This window comes from Pseudophryne corroboree, chromosome 8, assembly GCF_028390025.1.
Source record: "Pseudophryne corroboree isolate aPseCor3 chromosome 8, aPseCor3.hap2, whole genome shotgun sequence".
Classification (NCBI taxonomy): Eukaryota; Metazoa; Chordata; class Amphibia; order Anura; family Myobatrachidae; genus Pseudophryne; species Pseudophryne corroboree.
The window spans coordinates 117,175,645-117,195,984 of NC_086451.1; the positions used below are offsets into that span (position 1 = coordinate 117,175,645).

The following is a 20,340-nucleotide window of genomic DNA, read 5'->3' on the forward strand; positions in this document are numbered from 1 at the left end:
AGGAATTTTTAGTACTGTATACCCTGCCTCCAGAGAGCGGGATACAGGGAGACTCACCACACTTCCATATCCAAGCAAAGACGCTCGTAAGACGCTGAGTGGATTCAGACGCTACTGGTGTACACTGCCGCTTTTGGTAACTGATTACGGACACGGACGCTCACCAACGGACACGGACGCTGAGCGACTCCACGTGCATGCAGACGCTAAAGGCCTGCGACTCGGTTTGGGCGGGTTTATATCCAGTGTACACAACCGCAGCGTCTAAGCTGCGACCGAGTACCCTCGTGGTAGCGTCTGAGCCGGAAGTGAGGTCATTCAGTTCATGAAACAAGAGACACGCGGGAACAGGCCATGAACTCGGAGGAGAGACGGCCAGGAGAGCGTCTGAAACCCCCTGTTCACTTAAACCCCCAGGATCGCGGCCTCACCTAGTCCTGGCGCCTATGATCCCTAGAGCGTAGCGCTGTCACACTCGAGATGTTCGGCGCATCAACACACTGTTTGCAGTCTCCACCAAATCAGTGTAGCTGTGTCCTGACCCCTCTAGTAAGAGGAAGTCCATAGACTCACCGTCTCCCCATGCTCCGTCCACAGCCTGGTAACGTCTGCTGGACCTGCTAGAACATCCGACACAGACGCCCATCGAGACAGCACTGTACCGCGAAGGTAAGCGTTATTGCGACCCGGTGGGGAGTTGTTGGAGCGACTCTGTCTAATATGCGTTTAAAACGCTGTTAAGAGAAGTCGCTCAAAAACCAAAACAGTAAGTCTATAAAAATAAAGTAATGAAAACTTGAGGCTGCTTTCTCAGCAGCCCTGTGACCATGCGGCTTCCTGCCACACCAAGCAAAAAACTGATCTGACTGAGTCAGTGGGCGGGACTATATAGTGGAGGCCACAATGCATCCTGGGAGGCTAGAAAGCTCGTGACCGTGTTGGTGCAATTTTCGCTGTCGCTCGACAATATCCCAATGTTATCCTGTGGATAATCCTGTGGACCCAGCCAGAGAAACATACTTTCTCCAAATACGGTGATAATGTTTCGCCGTAACCTCCTTCCTAGCCTTAATGAGAGTTGGAATGACCTCCCTGGGGATACCCTTACGAGCTAAGATCTGGCGCTCAACCTCCATGCCGTCAAACGCAGCCGCGGTAAGTCTGGAAACACGCATGGACCCTGCAACAACAGGTCCTCTCTTAGAGGAAGCGGCCAAGGATCTTCCACCAGTAATTCCTGAAGATCCGGGTACCAGGCCCTTCTTGGCCAATCTGGAAAGATGAGAATCACCTGAACCCTTGCTCGTCGAATGATCCCCAGTACCTTTGGAATGAGAGGAAGTGGAGGGAACACATACACCAACTGGAACACCCACGGAGACACCAGGGCGTCCACTGCACTGGCTTGGGGGTCCCTTGACCTGGAACAATACCTCGGGAGCTTCTTGTTAAGACGAGACGCCATCATGTCGATCAACAGAATTCCCCAACGTTTTGTCACCTCTGCAAATACCTCTTGGTGAAGAGCCCACTCTCCCGGATGGAGATCGTGTCTGCTGAGGAAATCTGCTTCCCAGTTGTCCACTACCGGTAGGAAGACTGCCGACAGGGCGCTCAAGTGTTGTTCCGCCCAGCGAAGGATTCTTGTGGCCTCCGCCATTGCCGCTCTGCTCCTTGTTCCACCTTGACGGTTTATATGTGCCACCGCTGTGATGATGTCTGACTGTACCAGGACAGGTCGACCCTGAAGAAGGCTTCTTGCTTGCAGCAGGCCGTTGTAAATGTCTCTTAACTCGAGAACATGTATGTGGAGACAAGCTTCCTGGAGCGACCATTTCCCCTGGAAGTGAGACCCGGACCATTTGCTCAGCAAGTCCCACTGAAACACCCGGGCATGAAACCTGCCAAATGGAATGGCTTCGTACGCCGCAACCATTTTCCCCAGAACCCGAGTACAGTGATGGATCGACACACTCGTCGGCCTCAGAAGTTCCCTGACCATCGTCTGCAGTTCCAGAGCTTTTTCTTCTGGAAGAAATACTTTCTGTAAATCCGTGTCCAGAATCATGCCCAGAAAAGGCAGCCGAGTGGTCGGAATCAACTGAGATTTTGGCAAATTGAGTACCCAACCGTGCTGTCGCAGAACCGACAGTAACAAATTTACACTTCTCAGCAACCGTTCCTTGGACCTCGCCTTTATCAGGAGATCGTCCAAGTACGGGATAATTGTAACCCCTTGTTTGCGAAGGAGAACCATCATTTCCGCCATGACTTTGGTGAAAATCCTCGGAGCCGTGGAAAGCCCAAACGGCAACGTCTGAAATTGGTAATGAGAATCCTGTATCGCAAACCTGAGGAAGGCCTGATGTGAAGGACATATCGGGACATGTAAGTAGGCATCCTTTATGTCGACTGACGCCATAAAATCCTCCCCTTCCAGGCTAGCAATTACCGCTCAAAGAGATTCCATCTTGAACTTGAAAACTTTCAAGTATGGATTGAGGGATTTTAGATTTAGAATTGGTCTGACCGAACCGTCCGGTTTCGGCACAACAAAGAGGGTCGAGTAGAACCCCTCCCCCCGTTGGGACGAGGGAACAGGAACAATGACCCTCTGTAGACACAATTTTTGTATCGCTGCCAGCACCAACTCCCTGTCCGGTAGAGCTACTGGTAACGCCGAAATGAAGAACCGGTGAGGGGGTATCTCCCGAAACTCCAGCTTGTATCCCTGAGACACAATCTCTAGGACCCAAGGATCCAGGTCTGATTGAATCCAGACCTGACTGAATATTTGTAGACGGCCCCCCCACCGGTCCGGACTCCCCCAGGGAAGCCCCAGCGTCATGCGGTGGACTTGGTAGAAGCAGGGGAGGACTTTTGGTCCTGGGCGTCTGACACTGCAGGTGGTTTCCTTCCACTTCCTCTACCTTTTGAAGCGAGGAAGGACAGACCTTTTCCACGCCTGTATTTTTTGTGACGAAAGGACTGCATCTGCTGATGTGGTGCCTTTTTCTGTTGTGTGGGAACATAAGGAAGAAAAGAGGACTTACCCGCAGTCGCGGTCGAGACCAGGTCCGCCAAGCCGTCCCCAAACAAGACAGTACCTTTGAAGGTTAACGCTTCCATAGCCCCCTTGGAGTCGGCATCAGCATTCCATTGATGGATCCACAACGCCCTCCTGGCTGATATCGACATGGCATTGGCTCTTGATCCCAAGAGACAGACATCCCTCGCCGCATCCTTCAGGTAATCTGCAGCGTCCTTGATATAACCAAGAGTCAAAAGAACATTATCTTTATCAAGGGTATCCATATCATTAGCTAAATTCTCAGCCCATTTAGCAATAGCACTACTCACCCATACCGACGCCACAGCAGGTCTGAGCAATGCATCCGAAGTAGCGAAAATGAACTTCAGAGACGTCTCCAGCTTGCGATCCACCGGATCTTTGAGAGCTGCCCTGTCAGGAGACGGAAGCGCCACTTTCTTAGACAAGCGAGATAGAGCTTTGTCAACATTTGGAGACGCCTCCCATTTTTCCCTGTCATCCGAGGGGAACGGATATGCCATGTAAATCCTCTTGGGAATCTGCCACCTCTTATCCGGTGACTCCCAAGACTTTTCACAAAGAGTATTCATTTCATGAGAGGGGGGGAAACTTCACCTCAGGTTTTTTTCCCTTAAACAAGCAAATCCTTGTTTCCTGTACCGCAGGTTCATCAGAAATGTGTAAAACATCTTTTATAGCCACAATCATGTACTGAATACTCTTAACTAATCGTGGATGTAAAGCAGCCTCACTGAAATCGACCTCGGAATCAGAGTCCGTGTCGGTATCCGTATCTACCACTTGAGTAAATGGCCGCTTTTGCGACCCAGATGGGGTCTGTACCTGAGACAAAGCCTCTTCCATGGACTTTTTCCACACCTGTGTCTGTGACTCAGACTTATCCAACCTCTTTGATAAAGAAGCTACATTCAAATTTATCGTACTGAGCAATGCGAGTAAATCAGGTGTCGGCTGCGTCGACAGTCCCAAATCTAGCCCCGCATCCGCTCCCCCAATAACCTCCTCTGGTGAATAACATTCAGCCTCAGACATGCCGACACGTAGTACCGACACACAGATACACACAGAACGTCCCAGCTAGGTGACAGGCCCACAATGAAGCCCAGATAGAGGACACAGAGGGAGTATACCAGCTCACACCCCAGCGCCCATATATCCCGACAAAAGATATATGTACCCAGCACTGCTTAATTTATAATGATAAGAAGCACCACACTTTTTTTTGCGGCCCCCCCCTTCTGAATATCTCCCCGTTACTTGTGAGAGGAATGTGGAGGTCCCGGCAGCGTCTCCTTCAGCCGCGTGTTGAAGGAGAAGATGGCGCCTGTGAGCCGCGGGACGAAGCTCCGCCCCCTTCCCGGCACGCTTCGGCCCGCCAAATTTTAAAATGAAAAACACAAACTGAGAATGCGCTTTTCAAATCCAATGTAGATTTTATTAATTGTGGTTTGTTTGAAAATGAAAAAGATGCCGGCGGGGGTTTAACAAAACGGTACCGAGGCACCGAAAGCCTTCTGCCGGTCCCCGACCTCGGTATCATGCTGCCCAGGGCGCCCCCCCCCAGCGCCCTGCACCCTGTAAATACCGTTGGTGATGTGTATGGGAGCATGGAGCACAGCGTTACCGCTGTGCTGTAACTTCCATTACTGAAGTCTTCTGCCGTCCTGAAGTCTTCTGATCTTCTCATACTCACCCGACTTCTTTCTTCTGGCTTTTGTGAGGGGGCGACGGCGTGGCTCCGGGAACAAGCAGCTAGGCGCACCAAGTGATCGAACCCTCTGGAGCTAATGGTGTCCAGTAGCCGAGAAGCAGAGCCCTTAACTAAGAAGAAGTAGGTCTGCTTCTCTTCCCTCACTCCCACGCTGCAGGGAGCCTGTAGCCAGCAGGTCTCCCTGAAAATAAAAAACCTAACAAAAAGTCTATTCCAGAGAAACTCAGGAGAGCTCCCCTGTGAGTGTCCAGTCAGTCCTGGGCACAAAGTCTAACTGAGGTCTGGAGGAGGGGCATAGAGGGAGGAGCCAGTTCACACCCAGATTAAGTCTTTTCAGTGTGCCCAAGCTCCTGCGGATCCCGTCTATACCCCATGGTCCTTTTGGAGTCCCCAGCATCCTCTAGGACGTAAGAGAAATTAGTCTCTAATGGAGCTTCTAAAATCCAATAGCTTATAATAAAGCTCCTCTAAAATATGGAATCCACATGGTAGTGTCCTTAAAACCACCTGAATGTACTAAAACTTTTGTGACTATATGGTTTTATTCCAACTTGGTAAAATGTATATCACAACACATACATACATACATACATACATATATCACAACACATACATACTGGAATATTTTTGCGCACCATTCTCTGTAAACCCTCAAGACTGTCATGTTCAAAAATCCCAGGAGATCATCAGTTTCTGCAATACTGAAACCACACTGTCTGGCACCAACAGTCCTTCCACAGTCAGAATCACTTAGAGCACATTTCTTCCACATGTTAATTAGTAGTAGTTGCTTAGACATTATCCAATGTGGGTGGTGTACCTAATAAACCGTCCATGTTGTGACGAGCATAACTTATCAACTCAGTATAAATCATCATCATTATTATTTAGTAAGGGGACCTGGCACACGCAAGGTCACCACAGCCTGCCCCCACTCTGTCACTTCCAACCCAACCCGCTCTGTCCACTCTCTATCTGCTGCTGCCCTCTGTGACTGCTGCTTTGTACTGCCCTGCCAACCCCCCCCCCCCCTTCTCCGGCTCCCATACTCATCTAGGTTCTCCTTCTCTCCAGCTACTTCTGTCCTGTCTCCCTAGTAGTGACAGCAATTGGACAGGCAGCGCACGCCATGGCTCCCAATGTGCATATGCATGAGATGGGACAGATCATGGAGAATTATTATAAAGAATAAAAGACCGCCATTTTCAGTTCATTATATTCAGTATTAATTTGCAGACACCAGTGAAGTAATTTAAAGGAATGTCTTTATTCATAGAAACCTGACGGATAGTCTGCCAAGCTTATTAATAGATATAGTAATGAAAGATTAAGAAGTTCTGATTTAAAGAAAAATGAAGTTTCAAGGTATTAATTTTGTAGAAATAAAAAAATGATTCTTTGTCTATTATCAAGATATTGCCTTTGTGAATACTAAATGGACCTGGTTTTTGCACAGTGTTTAATAGGGATGGAAAGAAGAGGGTTGTGAATGACTGGTTTCATCACAGAGTAAGTTACTCAATCATGGGACCTAATTCAGATCGGATCGTAGTTGTGCTAAATTTAGCACATCTACAATCAGTTTCTCTGACATGCGGGGGGACGCCCTGCACACGGCTAGTCTGCCCCGCATGTCAGGCCTATATAACACCCCCTCCCCCCCATCCCGGACGGGTGCAAAAGCCGGGTCGCAACGGCTGCGTACAACGTCACGCAGCCGCCGTGGACCGCCCCTGAAACGGTCTGGACACTCCTGTGTTGTCAGGACCACGCCCCGCCAACGGCGTTCTAGCACCGTTGGCAAGCCCCCTCCCGCCCAGTGACCGCCTCTCAATTAGGCAGAGGCGTTTGCAGCCGTACTCCACAAGTAAATTCAGACTGCAATCGCTGCCGCTGCAATGATCCAGTCTGAATTACCCCCACAGAGCGTAATAAGTTACCCAACCATCCAAGTGTATCATTCAAATCAACATTTTCATGTTAGAGGACATTTCTATAAACAAAATCATAATGCTGTTTCTTCTCTAACTAGAGGCCTAATTCAGACCAGATCGCAGCTGCAAACTTTTTCTCTAATGGACAAAACCATGTGCACTGCAGGAGGGGGGGGGGGCAGATATAACATGTGCAGAGAGAGTTAGATTTGGGTGGGGTGTTCAAACTGAAAGCTAAATTGCAGTGTAAAAATAAAGCAGCCAGTATTTACCCTGCACAGAAACAAAAGAACCCACACAAATCTAAGTCTCTCTGCACATGGCAGTGGCACACGCAGGGGGGGGGGGGTTCCGAGTACCTGGCTGGAAACCCCCCTGATGACCCAGAAAAAAAATTTGAGACGGAGACAGCTGTGTCCTTGTCTCAGCAAAAGTCGCGGACGCAGAGCTGCAGCAACGGCAGAGAGTTAAGCAACTCTCTGCTTACAGAATGTCCAGGGTGCTGTGGGAGCTGCTGGCTGCGCATGCTCAGCCACAGCAGCTCCCTCTGTCCTCACACTGCCGTGGCCGCCCCTCTGCTCCAAGCCCTGGTATAATGTATACAGTAAAACACTGTATATGTAAGTTTTAAATCTTAGTTTATGTATGTATTTGTATGGTATGTATGTATGTATGTGGGTTTGTGTGTGTGCTTATGTATGTACAGTATGTATGCATGTATGTGTTTACATGTGTGTGTGTTGGTTTTCTATGGTTAACCAGACTCTGTACGTATGTATGTGTGCATGTGTGTATGTATGTGTGTATATTATATATATATATATATATATATATATATATATATTACACATACACTCGCATATACATACACACCCACCCACCCACGGAAACCACCCTCGTTAAATCCTGCGTTTGCCCCTGCATGTTATATCTGCCCCACCTGCAGAGCACATGGTTTTGCCCATCAGAGAAAGATTTTGCTTTTGTGATCAGGTCTGAATTAGGACCAAGGTTTGGTGTACGAGAAGAATGTTAAATTAATAAGCAACTTTTTCTTCTAAAACCATTACCAAACAGCAGTGAAAGCTCCGGATTCCTCCCGCAGGTTTCTTTCACCCAGGCTGAGCTGTCCATAGTCACATTTGCTGATGGCTTATCCTTTCAGACTGTTTTATGAATGAGCGAGCTGGCAGCAAAACGTCTGAACAAATATCCAGCCTTCCCTATCGCGTTTGTACCTGTCGAGTGGACTTATTTTCACGTCCATGAAAGCCTCTGCAGTAATTTATCTTGACAACGAATGTCAGCAGCTTCCAGGCTACTGACTGCAGTGAATGTCCATGAACAACAAATCTTTACAGGACAAACCACTCCATACATTTAAACTATGAAGTGTGACTAGAAGGCAAGTCCCCAAGGTTGTGAGGGTGTGAGGTGGGCACAGACTCGTTTGGGTTTGTTAACCACATACAAACTATATAAGCCGTTAGGAAAAACAGTGAAGTATTCATCAAGCAGACAAATTACAAATTTTTGTTAAAAGATAGATTAAAGTAGCAATTAGTGACTCACTTTATCCAGTACTAGGGGTAGATGTATCAAAGCTTGGAGAGAGATAAGGTACCAACCAATAAGCATCTGACTACCATTTTACAGGCTGTGTTTGAAAAATGACAGAAGCTAATTGGTTACTACTTCATCTCTCTCCAAACCTTGATATACCTCCCCCTAGGTGTTATATTATAATTGATATTTATTTCCTGACCCCTCGACCTCAGTAAAGCAATTAGGTGGGGTAACAAAGTGATCGCTACCATTATCTACTAACGATCATAAGTCTTTGCCAGATGGCAAACAGCAGCTATCCAAGATTTCCCCATAGTAGGGCTCAATGGATTGAAGGCTAAAAATGCAAGATTCTGGGCATTACCATAACAGCAGTGTGGAAGCCTACCGGTCATTTCACGAGCAGAAACCTGCATTCTCCCCAGTATGCAATTATGCCACAGATCATTGATGATTATCAAGCAATTGTAAGATGGCTGGGGGTCGTTTGTCCTAAAATGAACAGCTATTTAATGGCAGATAATTCTACAGCAGCAGAAGTGTTAGCAGTTACCTTTAACTGATATAGCAGTGAGAGAACCTTGTTGGTAGACAAGGCGAGCTCATGCATTACCTATGATCAATTATTTGTTCTTTATCAGTTAGGATGTGTTATAGACAAGCCATACAGTTATAGAACGGCTGTGTACAATGAACATAGCAGAGTTATTGTTTTCCGAATGTGTATTCCTTTACAAAGAACTTCCAGATCAGTATTCTAACATTGTGCTTCCCTGTCTGGACCCTTGATTTATGTGCTGCCAGTACACATAATCCCAAGGACAGAAAAGAGAAATCAGCAGACCTAAACCCATGTAGTATACTGTAGAAAGGGCTCAGCTGGAGACCCCAGGTCTTTTGGAAAAGAGAGCTTTTTCTACTGCCACAAGAATTAATCACCACATCTGACTTCTTATAGACATCTCAGACAAAATCCCACAGCAGCCTCTAGAGGGCGATGATGTGATAAACATATTTCACAGCTAGGAAATCTTCTACATATCTGAAATTCATATTGCATGTAAAATTTCTGAAAATGTTTGATACATATGTAGCAATCGTATTAGCCAAAACAGTGTCTCACCTGTCCTCTTTAGTGACCTGGGAATAGTAGGAACGCTGTCTAATCGCAGAGTAAAAAGAGAATGCTTCATTAAGGTAACTAGTCTCTGATGTGCGAAGACTGTAAGAGAAGGAAAATGACTTGTTACTGAATCTTAGTCAATAATATTATTGTTATATATGTATATACACATCCATATGTAGTGTCGCGATTAATGTGACATCTAGCGCTCTATTAGATATAGGGGGAGATGTACTAAGCAGTGAAAATAGTGGAGTAGTGAGCCAGTGGAGAAGTTGCCCATGGCAACCAATCAGCCGCTCTGTATAATTTTATAGATGCAAATTATAACTTTTAATTCAATGCTGATTGGTTGCCATGGGCAACTTCTCCACTGGCTGACTTCTCCACTCTTATCACCGCTTAGTACATCTCCCCCTTACAGCTGTGACCAGTTCGTTACATTCACATTAAAGTTACGTGTTGCTAAGATGTCAGAATTTTGGAGCCTACTGTGAAGCTGCCATTTCAATGTTCCACTTTCGTAAAACAAACTTGGTGTTACAGGTAATGGCAAAATTATTATTTGTTTCAAAATTAGGCAACTGCAACCTCTTGACCTTGGACGTGGGTGGCCCTTAAAACTTCAATCGGAATTTCCCCTAGCAGGAAACAAAGCAATGCCTCCTGCAAGCCTTTTAAGTTAACAAGCAGAATGAGGAGGCTTTGCTTAAGCCCTGCATTGTAAGGGTCACAAACATGAAGGCCCCCCTCTAACAGTCATAGACTAACCCATACAAAACCTAACAAATTGCAACACTTTAATTATTCATATCAGCCAGGCATAACAAATTCTGTTACGTTCGGTGGCCAAGGTTTTGCATGTTTATCATTTAGCTCTTTAGGAATAACACTGCCGTGGCTATCAGCTTGCGCGCAGAGTAAAATAACCTGTATAGGGATTTTAAAAGGCTACGGCAGAATGGGATTGGCCTGCACATATCTGTCTTTTCATAATATGCTGAAATAAGGTTTTTCCTTTCAGTGGGTACTTACTAATAGTGGTAGTACAGCTGGCCGATTTTTGAGGCAATTTCTCCGATCTGCCAGCGCTTGAGTCCATACCGATTGTCGAGGACTTGTCTAAAAAGGGAGAAGGCAAAAAACATTTTTTAATAATATGTAAAGCCATGTACAAAAATCTAAGACTACAAAGGGCGGTATCCTACTAGCAGCGGTACTTTGCCGCTGCTAATAGGATCGCCGGGAGCTATCGTATTAGCTCCGATGCCGGGTCTGTTATCGTACGATGTCGGCACTTAACGGGGAGTAATATGCTTCAGGTGCCTCAGATAAGCAGCCGCCAGAGCTGCAACAACACATGGGACCCATGTGTTTTCGTGCAATCGCAGGTCCAATTTTGGCTTATAAAAACTACCTCTACTTGGATACCGTGATAATGACCACTGGTCATTAACTGCGAAATCAGGCCATTTTTTTAAGGCCGAAATTACATCAGATACCGCCCAAAGACTTTGTCAATTTAATCTGCAACTGTACTACAGTAGTGACCTTGGCCAGGGATGCAGCCAGAAATTTGTGGTACCCATACATTTTGAAGGGGCCCCTGACCCGATGCCTCTGCAGCAGTTGTTAATTTTATGCCCCATAATAGTGCCCTAGTTAATTTTCTGAGCCATAGTTAATGTTATGCCCCATGTATACAACACAGGGAACGTGGGGCCCTTTCAGCTCTGGGCCCAATAGCAGCTGCACTCTCTGCACCTATGGTAGCTACACCCTTGCCCTTGGGCCTATTTAACATACACAATGTAAAAACTTGCATCTTCACCTGTGCTGCTGCTGAAATTTCCACAGCTTTGTGTAGACATCAAAAGTCCTTCCGAAGTATGACTGCCACTGCTTCTGTCCGTACTGAGGCAAGTCCCTGAAACAAGTGTACAATGTTCGTTAATTGGGGGTTTTCTGTGCTCAACCTTCACGGAAAACCGGTTGGCGTAAGATAAAAGGCGACATAGCTACAAGCCGATTAGCTTTACAGTTACCACTATTAATTTTATATTATAGTGCCACTGCTTATAGAACCAAAATAAGCAACTACAAATAATATGTTGCACCCAGGGGCAGAAAATGAGATGGCCATGATAAAGTTATGCAGGAACTGTCTATGTGGAAGCAGAGTAAGTTCTCCCCTCTCACTGGCTGCATCTCCTGGCTCAAAGCGTTATCACTCACAGCACAGAATGTGAAATTAATGGGCTGTGGAATGAGAGGACACTCTGGGCCACGGAAGCTACCCCCTCCCAACTCTATGACCTTCTGGTCCACATTGGGAGAAATTGCATGCTTGCCAAGCTCTGCCTGCACTCTCAATATAAGTACAGTAGTGTGCATGTGAGGGTAGATTACCAGAGTGCAATTCACCTAGTTAATGACACAGGGACCCTGTACAGATCTGTCTGGGGCAGTGATTTCCTAGCACATTCTCAGCACGTTCTGGTTGGCATTGTCTGCCGGCATACAGCAGCACCGCTCTGTCACACAGTACAGCCACCTGCGGTGAGGTTTCCATGGAAACAGGCTGCCACTGTGAACAGTTACCCAAAAAGCTAAACTCCCACCACTACTTCTCTTTACATGAAGAGGGCTGTTCCAGACAGTGCCAGCTACTGCATGCAGGTTAGCACTAGAGCATACTGTACAGCTTCTCGGAAGTCCTAAAAATGTTCCATTATTTTTGCTTTAATAGGAATCTGATTTATGCACCTAGGACATATGGAGAGGCATGCAGGATTACGCTCTGGAAGGAGCAGCTGACCAGAAGGCTCGCTTTGCTTAGTGTCTCCACCACAAGTGCTTTCATTAACAGAAAAAGAAAAATAGGTAGTAATTATAGTGGCACTACAGTGTAAAGCTCTTAACAGTCACATCTGATTAATCACAGCTGACAGCCATGAGTAACTAGTAGAAAATAGAAGAAAAGCTTTTAAGAAAAGGTAAAGTTGCACATAATGGGGGGATTATGTTCTGCGCTGCCTGCAGCTCCCGTCTAAAGTTACTAGAGCAATTTAATCGTTTGTGCCCATGGGCACGAGTGCCCATTACTTCTGCTTGAACCCTCCCGAGGACGCCCTATATCATATGCCTTCCAGCACAAGCAATTGAATATCACCCCATCTCTTTAGACGTGAGATCAGGCACAAAAATACAATTGATTTCCCCTACATGTGTATTTCAGGAAATTGTCAATCTTCTCTTGCGGGAGGGGAGGGGGCAACAGACTCAAAAATCACTTGTTTTGCTTAGCCTTGGAAACAGCAGCCGCTCACAGCCAGGACTGGCATCCAGGTGAGGAGGAATGCTGCTGGGACACTGAGTGAGAACGGCGTGACAGCTTCAAAGGACCATGCAGTATAGAAATAGTGAACACAGCAGACAATACGTTCAGACGCCACACTTGTCATGTAACTCCAGTCCTCACTACAGTGAAGATAAATCAGAGCTTAAAGAACTGGCAGCTCACAACTTGAGAGGTCTAGCACCATTTCTTAGTAAAACATAAGGGCCCCATACACTACAACGATATGTCTGAGGCTGAAGTCCGAGGCGATTTCTCTTGAACTCTCCCGAGAGCTTCCCAGGAGTGGTTCTATACGATTTGATACATTTTGCATGCGTTATATCGTATGCGATCCCAGCCATGCATGCAGGAACCGACATATCACGAGTGCAGCACTAACGGATCTAGGGGAGCAGATCCGACCAAAACGGGAACGCGCATCGGATCGGAAACACCTCCAGAATAGCCGATTTCACCCTATATATCGGCCCAAATGCCCAAAATTGGATGAAATCGGGCATTATCGTTCTAGTGTATGGTGCCCTTTAGTGCAACTGGATCCACTTACTATATAAAAATGGGATGAAACATTTTTTGTTAGCTAATTGCATATGTGTTTATATTCTTAGCGCAGTGCACCTTTTATATATTATTATAAATGCAGAAAGGGCATTAAGGTAAGTCTGAGCACATGTAGAAGAAAGGTGTAATTTGAACACTACACTCGAGTTTTACTATTGGGAGTTTTGCAATCTGATAATGCTGATTTATCAACAGGAATGAAAAGCTATACCTTATACACACATTAAATACACTTTACCATGGAGCCGCTGCAGCCGCTAAACTTAATACACACTCTACGCACATTTTACGCTATTAGCGTACAGAGTCCCGTACCGTGTACGGACTTTGCGTACAAACGCCGCGCTGACGGTACAAAGTACACACAGCGCGTACACACCCAATGAATACACTTTAAACCTTATACAGCAATGCAATGCGATACTAATACACTTTAAACCTTAGCAGGGAAAGGAAGACACGACACCAGTCTGTAGTTAAACCACTGAGTTCTGACACCACAGCGTATTATTGCTGAAAGGGGGTTACAATACAAACAATACAATACAACAGAATAATGGCTACAATCAATGGTACATATACGTGAGTGGATTCGCCGCGCTACCCAGATCTGGTCCTGGGTCATCTGATAGATAACTTTGTGAGTCATGTGTCTGACCAGGCCTGCAGCAGGCTCTCTTTATACAATTCTTCCAAAACTTAACACAATGGATACTGTAATCTCTTTGTCCATTGGACACAGGGATGGTCATTTACAGTACAGGAGAGGTCATAGGTCGGTTTGAATAGGTGGGCGATGTCTGTTCCAACTGCTCTTGTGGGTGGTCTCCTCTGGATTCCCGCCGCATACATAATGTACAGTAAATACAGTTTATATCTATATTCTGCTTGTCAAAGTCAGAAAAATATCACTATACACACTGCCATATTTGCACCTCATACATGTCCGCGCTGCGCATGTGTGCGCTCTCCTGTGCGTGCGCATACCCGCTGTTACGTGCACCCGCAGGCGCACTGTATGCGCATTTACGGTAGAGTTTCTGTGTGCCCAGCGTGCGACTCAATCGTTACATAATTTAACCATATAATGTATTTTATAAGTTAATATTCCCCCGAGTCCAGCAGGTATCAGTGGGTCTCAAATTGCTCTTTGACCTTAGAGATTCCCCAAACAATAGTTTGCATGTTGGGAGGGCTTCACATCTTCATATGCATAGTTAAGCACAGGAATAGTAATTGAAGATTAATTGTATTCCAAATCAGTATCTTTCCCGCAGACGGAGTACAATAGCCTTTAATTACACTGAGCTTTGAGACTCAATGAGGAGGGCCAACACCTGTGTTTACGAATGGGTTAGGGTTTGTCTCCAGAAGAATGATTGCTGAGATGTCATTGTCTCAACTGAAAGTGGACATCATGAATATCGAACAAAACCCAGAGACAGGGTTTTGTTTTGTATTCGCCAAACAATAGCTCTCCAGAAGACAGGAATGTGTTAGTCATCACCCAACATTTTGCATAACCAAGGCCACTGATACAAGAAAGCCCACATACTGTGAAATACACACTTCCTGTGGTTGACACACCCCCACAGCTGGAATGCAGGTATGATATTATCCACTGGAAATCACAGGGCTCACTCACTCACACAGCTACCTGGCACCCAGCAGCATGGCGGCTACCTCCCCAGGACTGACCTCCAAGCTAAAGGCTAAGTATTGAATTCACATGGCTAGATAAGGAAATATAGACAGTTTGCTTTAAGGTCAATGGTGCTGGTTTAAATAGGATATTGTAACTTGTTTGTGTGATAGATCTGGGAATCTGTGATGGTAGCTGGGACATTAGACAACCTGTAGCATAGCATTTGTGGTATTTGTTTGCCTATGGTGATTTAAAATAGATTGTGCTGGTATGTTATAATATATCTTGTTAATCATGAATACCACCATGCAGTTACCTTTGAATATGTGCGTGTTGCAATGGCAGGCTGATACTTGTGGGTACCTGGTGGTCTGGTCTGGTGATAGCTCGTATGCTCTGGTTATTGAGATACTGTGTTTGCTTGAAATTGTGAAAGGTGATTTAGATGGTTTGGAATTGTAAAATCAGAACATATGCATTGTTTTGAGGCTTGGACATTTTGGAATAAAATGGAGTCTTGTGTCTTCTGCTATGTGATTGTGGTGTAGCAGAGAGAGCCATGTGTTTGGACCTGCAAATCTAAAATGGCTGCTAGCATCCCCCTTTCAACCATGTGTTGCAGTCCTTGGAATCATTGGAGGTTTCCCAAAATGGAGTCTAGCTTCTGTCCCATGCGGTATTGTAGGGTTGTGTATATAGGGACAGCCAGTATGGGTAAGCTCAAGTATTTTCTCCACAAAGATTCTCAGCATTGACTAACATGCGCAGCGATTGTTCCTCACATGTGTAAGCTTCTCTGCAAACATATTGTCTTTATTGTTATTGTGAGCCATCTCTCTCTCTCTCTCTCTCTTCTCTTCTCTTCTTTCTCTCTCATTTTCCCTTAAACATAATTGTATTGTATTTCCTGTGTAGTTATCTGGTTAGTTAGTCTGTGTTATATTGTAGTGTGTGACTTGTACTGTACTACTCTTTTTGCAAGTAATAACATTCTTACTAAAGGCGTTAGAACCTTAGACCGGTATTTGATTGGTTATTATAAATGCATAAAGGTTTCTCAGAGCGTCATAGTCGCACATACAGCTTTTAAGCTAACAAGGTTACACTGCATTACATCTACACATTGTCACTGCACAAATGTTTACAGTATAAGTACATTCCTTAAGGTATAGTTAAGGGAGTACCCTTGCGGTACTTTTTGCGCCAATGGCGTACTGTGTTCTTTAACCTTTAACGTGTTTTTAATAGGACAAATATTATAGACATTGTCATGCTCCTGCACATAACTATCCGCAGGAACATGCGATCTTCCTCAAACCAACACCGGAATATTACCCTTAAAATACCCTACAGCTGGATACCAAACACCACCTTATAACCTTGTTCTGTCCCCTCCTATCCTGTAAAGGTGAATCCCTTTGTTCTGAAACCATTTAAACTGCTGTAACGTGCTGCTGTGGTGCAGGGAGGCTATGGGGTATATGCAATTCACGGCGAATCGCGGCAATTTTTCGCCGTTTTTTAATTTGACTAAATTCGCCAGGTGAATTCCGGCAGGTGGCTGCCGGAATTCACCATATTCAATGAAAAACGGATTCGCCAGAATCGCGGGCGAAAATCGGCCGATTTGGTGGATTTTGCCGCGATTTAAAAAAACGGGGAAAAACGGGAAAAACCCGGAAAAAAAAATGGCGTGGGGTCCCCCCTCCAAAGCATAACCAGCCTCGGGCTCTTCGAGCTGGTCCTGGTTCTAAAAATGCAGGGGAAAAATTGGGCATGGATCCCCCATATTTTTAAAACCAGCACCGGGCTCTGCGCCTGGTGCTGGTGCCAAAAATACGGGGGACAAAAAGAGTAGGGGTCCCCCGTATTTTTAACACCAGCATCGGGCTCCACTAGCTGGACAGATAATGCCACAGCCGGGGGTCACTTTTATGCCGTGCCCTGCGGCCGTGGCATTAACTACCCAACTAGTCACCCCTGGCCGGGGTACCCTGGGGGAGTGGGGACCCCTTCAATCAAGGGGTCCCCCCCCCCAGCCACCCAAGGGCCAGGGGTGAAGCCCGAGGCTGTCCCCCCCCATCCAATGGGCTGCGGATGGGGGGGCTGATAGCCTTTTGTGATAATAAAAAGATATTGTTTTTTCCAGTAGTACTACAAGGCCCAGCAAGCCTCCCCCGCAAGCTGGTACTTGGAGAACCACAAGTACCAGCATGCGGGAGAAAAACGGGCCCGCTGGTACCTGTAGTACTACTGAAAAAAAAATACCCAAATAAAAACAGTACACACACACCGTGAAAGTAAAACTTTATTACACACTACCGACACACACATACTTACCTATGTTGACACGCCGACTGCCACGGTCTCCGACGATCCGAGGTACCTGTGAAAAAATTATACTCACCTTCCAGCGTCCAGAGATAAATCCACGTCCAGAGAGATAAATCCACGTACTTGTAAAAAAAAAAAAAAACGCAAATACCCGCTCCATACCGGACTGAAAGGGGTCCCATGCTGACACATCAGACCCCTTTCTCCCGAATGCCGGGACATCACGTGACTCCTGTCACTGAAGTCCCTTCAGCCAATCAGGAAGCGCTACTTCCGTGGCGCTCACCTGATTGGCTGTGCGCTGTCTGTGCTGTCAGACAGCGCATCGCAAAGCCGCTCCATTACTTTCAATGGTGGGAACTTTGCGGGTAGCGGTGGGGTTAACCCGCGGTCAGCCGCTGACCGGCGGGTGACCTCACCGCTAGCCGCTAAGTTCCCACCATTGAATATAATGGACGGGGCTGTGCGATGCGCTGTCTGAGTTCAGACAGCGCACAGCCAATCAGGTGAGCGCAACGAAGTTGCGCTTCCTGATTGGCTTTAGAGACCTTTCAGTGACAGCTGTCACTGAGAGGTCTCTCTGCATTCGGGGATAGGGGTCCCATGTGTCAGCATGGGACCCCTTTCAGTCCGTTTGGTCGGGTGTCCGGTTTGTTATTTTCTACAAGTACGTGGATTTATCTCTGGACCCTGGTTGAGGTGAGTATATTGATCTTTTATTTTCAGGTATCCGTGGATTCTACATGGAGAAGAGGACCGATGTCGGCGTGTGAACATAGGTAAGTATGTGTGTGTCGACGTATGAAATAAAGTTTTACTGTCGACGGTGTGTGTGTCCTGTTTTTATTTGGGTATTTTTTTTCCAGTAGTACTACAGGTACCAGCGGGCCCGCTTTTCTCCCGCATGCTGGTACTTGTGGTTCTCCAAGTACCAGCTTGCGGGGGAGGCTTGCTGGGACTTGTAGTACTGCTGGAAAAAACAATATTCTTTTCATGATCACAAAAGGCTATCAGCCCCCCCATCCGCAGCCCATTGGATGGGGGGGGGACAGCCTCGGGCTTCACCCCTGGCCCTTGGGTGGCTGGGGGGGACGGGACCCCTTGATTGAAGGGGTCCCCACTCCCCCAGGGTACCCCGGCCAGGGGTGACTAGTTGGATATTTAATGCCACGGCCGCAGGGCACGGCATAAAAGTGACCCCCGGCTGTGGCATTATCTGTCCAGCTAGTGGAGCCCGATGCTGGTGTTAAAAATACGGGGGACCCCTACGCTTTTTGTCCCCCGTATTTTTGGCACCAGCACCAGGCGCAGAGCCCGGTGCTGGTTTTAAAAATACGGGGGATCCCCTGTCAATTTTTCCCCCGCATTTTTAGAACCAGGACCAGCTCGAAGAGCCCGAGGCTGGTTATGCTTTGGAGGGGGGACCCCACGCCATTTTTTTTTAGGATTTTACCGTTCCAGCAATAAAAATAAAAAAATAATATTTTAAAAAATATATAAATAATATTTGTGCCTCCAAAAAAAAAAAAAAAAAGTACCTAATCCCTTCTAATATAAATAGATCTGCTATTCCCCAAAAAAAAAACCACAAAAAAAAACATGTTTAAATTTTTTTTATTTGTTTTCACCCTCCAAAGTGTGGCGGATTGAAAATGACGAATTTGCTGTCTAAAAGCACTGCTGTCGAATTTCCAAACTTGAATTGAATATGCTTTGGTCGAATTACAGCACTTATATCATTGCAGAAAAGTCGAATTTGCAAAAATTCGAATTTCAAAAAGTCGAATTTTGAAAATCCGTTTTTTGGTCGGAAAGCACTGAATTGCATAGGCAAATTTTTTTTTTTGGTCGAAAATTACCCGAAATTCGACAATTTCGGGAATTCGACCGCAATTGCATATACCCCTATGTGTAAAATGTGCACTATTTGGATTAAATATGTAATGTGTCTTGATGGCTTTTCCATGCGTTCACAAACTCTACCGTAAATACTAATACCACGCGCTAATACGCAGGTCCGCAGGAGCGACCAATATGCGCACGCACGGCAGAGCAAGTACGCGCACGGAGGCCATCTGTGTGTAGTTTGTACGTAATATGTGTACTGCAATATTTTTCGACTTTGACAGTCCACCCTTTGGCAGCCACCAATAACTGCCACTATCTAATCACTAAACAGAAAAATATCTATACAATATCTACAGAAGTTTTGATGATCGGGGAGAGTTGTAGGTGGGAAATGTATGACCTAGTGGGATAGTAAAAAGCATGTATGTATGAATCCATGTCTGAGGGGAATGTATCATCGTGCCGTATATGTTCTAAATAAGCTTCGAGGTACTGCGAAGTATACATTAAATCCTTCTAATCCCGTATTAAGGGTCTGTAAGTGGGCCAACAAACACTACAGAGCTCTTTTCGGCTTCTTGTTCCAACAAATGCGGTGCACATTTAGTTGATGATACATGAAGGGGGAAACATATTTGAGTGCTAGTATATGTGGATATCACCTGTCGACTATGTGTGCCATTAACTGAAGGTTGCAGAGATGAACATAAAACACATATATAAAAATACATTTACATAAACATTTTGGATAATGCTGATGTCTTTTTCCGGATGGATGTATCTGGGCAGAGGGGAGACAAAAGGAAAACAGGTGAACGAAACAGGCCATGAAATTCATTTGCAATCCTTATCATATCACTGTCTCTATGGATAGGTCATAAATTAAATCTTCTGCTATAACAGTGCCCTCGCTCCTTAGACTCATTAAATTTGTGCCGTGCTTGAGCCGCATTAGAATTTAAACACACCTAAATATCGAACCAATAATTATGACGACTCCCAGAATACAAAGGAGAAACTTCCCTACACTCATAATGAAATTTTGAGCCCACTCTCCTAAACCTGAGAACCATTTGCGTGGGTTCAACCATGAGACCCAGCCGGTCAGTCATTACCCACAGTCGCTAAGGTAAGGTTGTGCTTCCTTCTGAACTCCAACTTTAACTGCAAGATATCTTCCATCT

The 20,340-nt window shown here is 45.8% G+C and overlaps 1 protein-coding gene across 2 annotated transcripts in view; it reads right to left on the reverse strand.

Moving 5' to 3' along the window:
• SCAI (suppressor of cancer cell invasion) overlaps nt 1–20,340 on the reverse strand; it is a 455,550-nt gene that overhangs the window by 171,510 nt on the left and 263,700 nt on the right. For both annotated transcript variants that reach the window (XM_063936887.1, XM_063936888.1), the window contains exons 3-5: nt 11,239–11,334; nt 10,443–10,529; nt 9,408–9,506 (exon numbers count right to left, since the gene is read on the reverse strand). In XM_063936887.1, coding sequence (XP_063792957.1) covers nt 9,408–9,506; nt 10,443–10,529; nt 11,239–11,334 — 282 coding nt within the window. The remainder of the gene's footprint in view (nt 1–9,407; nt 9,507–10,442; nt 10,530–11,238; nt 11,335–20,340) is intronic.